The 6,793-nt window shown below is 41.6% G+C and overlaps 1 protein-coding gene across 1 annotated transcript in view; it reads right to left on the bottom strand.

Moving 5' to 3' along the window:
- The window catches only part of gabrr2a (gamma-aminobutyric acid type A receptor subunit rho2a), a 53,640-nt gene extending 53,063 nt beyond the window's left edge, over positions 1–577 (bottom strand). The window contains exon 1 of the mRNA XM_012854255.3: positions 279–577. Within this exon, the coding sequence (XP_012709709.1) occupies positions 279–442 (164 nt within the window). The 5' untranslated portion in view covers positions 443–577. The remainder of the gene's footprint in view (positions 1–278) is intronic.
- Positions 578–6,793: the final 6,216 nt, after the last annotated feature.

Here is a 6,793-nt window from a genome sequence, read left to right as displayed (position 1 = left end):
CACTTTGATTTATGGAGCTAATTTCAGAGGAAGTACGCTGGAAAAAAGACAGCTGCGATTTTTGCGTCTCTCTATTGCGCAAACATACAGTATATAATTTCTACAAGTTTACAGGAGAACTTGCTGAATAAAACTGATAAACATGAGGGGAAAATCCAATTAAGCCAAAAAAAATGTCTCTCAGCCTCCACCAACAACTGATTGAAAGAATAAAACCTGACAGCGCTCTATTTCTGATGTCTCTCACTCATTTATCAACATCGTTTCTCGACACTTACGCGCCGTGCTTCTGGGTCTCCTCGGTTCCCGTCCATCTGCGCACCCGCTGTCCGTGTTTGCGCGCCTCCGCGGTTCGGATCTGACCCAACATTTGCAGCAGCAGCAGCAGCAGCAGGAGGAGGAGCAGAGTTCTGTTCAGGTAAGGCATCCTGACGGCGACCATCCACAGGTGAGTCCCTGCATCATCCTCCTCCGCGCGCGGGCCCCGTCATGGTGTCTCTGTCGCGGTGTGATGTCTCTCAGCATCTGTGGATACACACAGGAGCGCGCGCACACGCCCACTGTGGGATTATTCAGATTATGGCTCCTCATCATCATCATCATCATCATCATCATCATCATCATCATCACCACCACCACCACGGGGCGGGGTGCAACGGTTCCAAACTCTGCAGGGGCGGAAAAAGACTCTCTGCGGCCGCGGGCACCAAGAACCCACCAGCCGAATGTTACAGACTGTTTTCCGTCACTATGTACATTTACCTCACTAAAGTACTCTTCGCCATTGCACTTTGCCACGCGTTGTCGAGGGTTGGACGACATAGAAAAAAAGCATATTGATAAAATGGAAATCATCTTGATCGATATCGATAATTATCAAAAAATTCGAAACATATATTTTGAGTGCAGCTCTGGTCATTTTATGCTGTTGCATAGTGACTAATCTTTAGATAAAGAACACTGAATTCAAACACAACCCCTTTATTCAATCAACATTTTACCAAAACTGTAAGTCTTGAAAAAAAAAAAAAACATGTGTTCTCTGAACACATTGAAGCTTGGTGACGGAGCATTCTTGCGTTTGTGATTGGTTGAGAGGGTGTAACGACTTTATTATTAACCTACGTGAAATCTGTTCTTCTATTGAACTTTGTATTTACCCTTTTTTCCTATCGAACCACACGTCTATCAATCGCTATATATCGTTATTGAACTATCGCCCACCCACGCATTGTCACAATAGAATCACACACTTCAACACAAAGAAATGTACAAGTGGATGTAAAAGGAAACATGGTTTTCAAATGGTCTCACTATTAAATATCCAAAAAGCACGACATGCATATATTTTTGAGTCTATTTTGGGTGTGTCTCTTCCAGCTTTGTAAATCTGGAAAGGTTGGCTCAAACTCAGTCAGACTGGATGCATTGAATTTGCAAACATCAAGTCTTTCCACAGATTCTGAACTGTATTCTGAGCTTCCACTTGGGAATTCAAGCAGATGAACACGGATTGAAATTAACCACTCAATTGTAGCTATGGCTGCGTGTTTGCCGTCGTTCCCTGCTGCTGCGGGGAAATTTTGTCCCAGTCTCGTGTCTTTTGCAGCCTCTTTGCAGCAGATTTTCCTCCAGTATTTAGTATTTATCCTCATCTTCCTTCAACTCTGACCAGCTCTGGCCAGCTTCTGATCACAATGCCCACAGCATGACGCTGCCATCGGCATATTTTACCACAGTGGAGGGGGGTTTAGGGTGATAGATTTAGTTTTCCACCTGACCTCATCTGTCCAGAGTACCTTCTTCCACATGTTTGCTGTGCCTCTGCATGGCTTCCAGTTGACTGCAAACTGGACTTCTTATGCACCACTATTAGTTGCCCTTACAACAGATTCTCCTGTCATGATCCACTATGATTTTTGCCTTATCTGATTTCTTTGTTCTTGTTTCCAGTTTTCAGTTATTCTTGTATTTTGTGATATTTAACTCCAGTGTTTGTTATTGTCTAGTTGTAGTTATATTCAATCTCTCTCGGTTATTAGCGTGTACCTGGTTGTATTTTCTTTGCTCAGTGGCGTAAGACACTTTCCCTCAGCTCTCATCACAGCTCCCATTCATTGTGTCGACTTACCTGGTCCTGGTTCCACTAATCCCCTCCCCAGCTTTTACAAGCCTCAGTTTCTTTCACTCATCAGCAGATCCATTTCTCTGCATGTCATCACACATTACCTGCCGGTCAGATTTCTGTTTCCCTCATGCTGCCTACCAAGCCTGTAACTTTGTCCCTTTCTTTGCTAAATCCCATTTAAAAGTAAAATGCTGTTCTCCTGTCTGTGTAACGTCCCCATTCCTGCAGGTTTATAGCCTCATCACTCCATCTAAATCCTGCTGGAGTTTCCTGGTTGTCCAATTTCAGCTCCAGATTTGCAGGATGGCTTATGACCAGCAACTCGTTTTGAAATAAACTATTTCCTTGGTTTTTGTTTTTTCAAGATTGAGCTGCATGTTTCTGTCAGGAGACTAAAACTTCCATATCTGTCCTCCTCTTTCCTTCAGAAGCACCAGAAAACCTCTTCTTTGTTCAGCTGTGAAACACTCCATTACACCTGCTGTGAAAATCAGCAAATCCATACTTGTTAAGTAAAACAGGACGCTGGTCCATGTAAGACGGAATCAATGCCTAATAACAGGAGCTGGGTTTTTTTTTTTGTCTGAGCTCTGAAAGCGTCAAATACATTGAAATTTTCACAGTGATGTAGTTATATGGTTGGAATCTCAGTCGGTTTATCTGCATCTGAATGCCTCCTCTGTGTGTGTGTCATGATGAATGCCTCACCTGACAGTCTGAACACCTGGATGTCTCAGTCTGCAGCAGAACGTGGCTTTCCGTTCTGCCAGAGGAGGCATTATGTAAAATTTCAGCCCTTCAGTGTCCAGATTAAAATGGGCTGAAGCCTTCTAGTTAATTTAGCCGCAGCGCTCTCAGAGCTTACAGCTGCTGCTGCTGCTTCTATTCTCTGGCTTTTAACAGGTTTAGCTATGGGTTACTGTAGAGCTGCACAAAAAAAAAAAACTCTGAACACACAGTTTCCGATTTCTGCAGCAGCCTGACTCATCCAGCAACTTATCCAACTCCAAACTCAATGCGACCACATTAACTTCCAAGGGCTTTTCATGGTTATAAACCCTGGAACAAGCTGTCAGGGAACAGATATTTACGGTTAATTCACCCACATTTTAGGCAGAGCTGAGCTTCAGATGGTGGAGATTTGTTTTTTTGTTGTTTTTTTCTGAACTGGCTCTTAGAGAGCCTGTAAAAGCTTCATCTGTCCAACAAAACACCTTGGTGCTGTTGGATGTCGGGGTGTAGCAGGAGATAGAGGAATCTAGATGTGGTGAGGACAGGAGCTACAAGATGAAGCTCTGGATTTGCTGCTCTAGCTAAGTTGAACTCACATATTGTCACAACAAATAGATGATGGCCAAAAGAACAATCTTGATAAAAAACTTTCTACCCTCCAGGAGGACCGTAACTGCATTTTTGTTCATGTTGAAACAAATCCCCTGAGGGGTTTTACTTGATCAGGATTCCCACGTCTAAAGGTTTTTCAGGCACATCTTGCACGAATAAGACATTACAGGATTTGTCTCACGTTGCAAGATGACTTTACTGACTTCTCCAACTTTGTGCTCCACACAGACGCCTCTGGAGCGGACCTCGATCGGCAGCAGAATAATAAGCTGAGAGGAATCAGATGTGGCTCCAGGATGCTTTCAATGGCTGAAAAATAAAAAATTAACCCCTGCACAAAGGGAAACTTAAACCTTTGGCACTCAAATCGGCAGTCTGTAACAAATTCAGGGATTATTTGTAATATGCAACATACAGTACTTTACAATTCAAACTGATGAAAACTCTCTAATATGAGTTGGCCAAGCTGAAAAAAAACTAACGTATTGACAAATGAAGAGCGCTGTAAGTCGAACAGGACAAAAACTTTACAGAACTTGAAACATTGCAAGGAAAGGTATGCTAGTTCACCCTGCGGGAGAGCTAAACCATCTGGCTTCTGCCTCAGGAAGTCTGTTCTTCTTTTTGCTCCTCCCGAATGGCTTAACGAGCTGCAGCCGCAGGGGAGTCACACCAGTTACACCCTGTGGATGGATGGATGGATGGATGGATGGATGGATGGATGGATGGATGGATGGATGGATGGATGGATGGATGGATGGATGGATGGATGGATGGATGGATGGATGGATGGATGGATGGATGGATGGATGGATGGATGGATGGATGGATCAGAAGTCATGAGGATAAAAACACAAAAGCTGTGCCTGTCTGTCAGAAGCAGTAAAGTGGTGCGTCAGGGGTGGTAGTAACTAATTACATTTACTCAGTTACATTTACTTGAGTAACGTTTTGAGCAAAATGTACTTTTAGGCATAGTTTTACTGCGCTGTACTTTTAACTTTTACTTGAGTCATATTATCACTCAAGCATCGCTACTCTTTCTTGAGTAAAATCTCTGGCTACTCTACCTGCTGTGAGTAACTTCATAAATAAAGAACATACTTGTTTGAACCAAAATTGCACCAGAGAGAGACAAAAAAAACAGAGTTTATGTTAAAGTGAGACTTCTTATTTGTACACAAGCTTCGCTATTTTAATGTTATTTTCTATCCGATGAGCTCATAGAGCCATTTGGTGATCAAATGAACAGTAGATATTGTCATTAGAAGTACTTTGCACTGTTCTACCATACTGTATATACATTAATTGTTGTAAGGATTGCTTTTAAGTTCAATGTTAAAAAAAAAAAGATTTTGAAAAGTGTTTCTACTTGTCTCTAGAATTTGCACATAACGTTATATTTGTCAGATTACACAGTCTTTAAATATTAAATCATCAGCTGTTATGATTAGTAACTCAGTACTTGAGTAGCCGTCTTCCTGAATACTTTATTACTCTTGAGTACTTTCTTGGCTGACCACTTTTTACTTTCACCTGAGTAAAAATATGTTGAAGTAGTGCTGCTCTTAGTTGAGTACATTTTCTGGCTACTCCACCCACCTCTGGTGATGTGATGTGAGTCTCCTCAGGCTGCTGCTTCTGTGGCTAATCAGCGATATTATCACCGTCTCCATGTTCCCACAGTCAGCCTGACCTGCTTTCATTATGTGATCATCCGGACATTTGGTTGGTGCCGCAGTTTGTTTGCAGATGGGCTGAATGCATTTAAATGAGGATATTATCCGAGGTGAAACCAACGTAGCGTTTGCGTGTGGTGTTGTTGGATTAGTTTGTGGATTCGGCAGCAGATCACAACACTTACAGGTAATCATCGGCGGTCTGTTAAAGTTCCAGCTCGGGTCAAAGATCTCTCCCCCTCTCAGTCATTTCGTCCCCGTACCTGACAGCTGCCTGATGAAACGGCATTAATTACGTGTCTGCAGCTGAATTATCTCCATTCACACAGATGACAGCTGTAATTCTGCTCCGGCTGATCAGAGAGCCAGAATTAAAGCTGCTGGACGTCATCTGTGACGGCTCCGACAGAGATCAGATCTTCTGTCACATTTAAATAATTGTAATGAAACTTTTGATTAAGTCTTTATTAGTCACCTTTTGTTAGAAGTGGACGTTTCCTTCGGAGCCTGCAGAGACACGTGAATTTTTTTTTTTTTAATAGAATCTCTTTGCTTTCATTTGTTAATCCAGAGATGTGACTTCAGATAAATCTGCAGCTGCTCGTTGTCTTAAAGACAGCCATCTTCCTCCTCCTGCTCATTATACATGTGATCTTATGGTTTCCCTGCAGACTCATGATGAAAGACAGAAGGATAAATCACCTTTTTGCTGTTTTAGTTTCCTTTTTGATGCCAAACAGAAAGTTTTTCTTCCTACATACAATGTGCTGCACAAGAAGTCACGACCCTTTCCCATTCTGGGGCATTAAAGCCACAAACTTTATTGTATTTCATTGGTATTTAACACAAAGTAGAGCATAAGCAAAGTAGAAGGAAAAGGATAAATGGTTTTAACAAAAAAAAAGGAATGGCGTGCATTTGTATTCAATCCCTGTTATTTACTCTGAAACACCTAAATACAATCCAGCACCAGATGTTACCTGTGTGTAATTGAACCTCTATAAACCCAGCTTATCTGTGAAGTCCCTAGAACCTGTTAGTGAGACGGAAACTTTTATTTTACACATTTGGAGTGCATGAAACAAACAAGCTGCAAGTTTACAGGTTCACAGAGTGCAGGTTGTTCGGAGTGCTCTCTGTGGGGCCGCCGTACATCATTCAAGGTTATACTGCTTTAAAACCACATATAAAAACACTCACTTCTACAGTTTGATCTGACAGATGTCCTTTACTAACGCTTTTACATCCAGCCAACCTTTATCTGCAATAAAAGGGATCGTGAAGCTGCTGCCACAACTTCATGTTCTCCTTGTATAGATGACGGCTTGGCCCTGTCTTTCAGGGTTCAGTCCTGTTTCTCTCCTACACTCTGTGGTCTGTATCACCGATGGAGCAAGCCTACCTTTACCCTCTTTAACATAGAAAGTAGGGCTGGACGGAAAAAAAAGCTTATCGATAAAAATAAAAATGCATATTGATCGATATCGATAATTATTGAAAATATTTAAAACCAAATTTTATGTGCAGCTATGCCTGGACATTTTATGATATTGCTAAATGATTTAATTTTAATAAAGAACACAAACACAGAATTCCAATTAAATCTTTATTTAACCAACTTTTTTAACCATAACAGAATTTT

This window comes from Fundulus heteroclitus, chromosome 19 (assembly GCF_011125445.2).
Source record: "Fundulus heteroclitus isolate FHET01 chromosome 19, MU-UCD_Fhet_4.1, whole genome shotgun sequence".
NCBI classification, from domain to species: domain Eukaryota; kingdom Metazoa; phylum Chordata; class Actinopteri; order Cyprinodontiformes; family Fundulidae; genus Fundulus; species Fundulus heteroclitus.
This window is presented reverse-complemented; position numbering and strand designations above follow the sequence as displayed.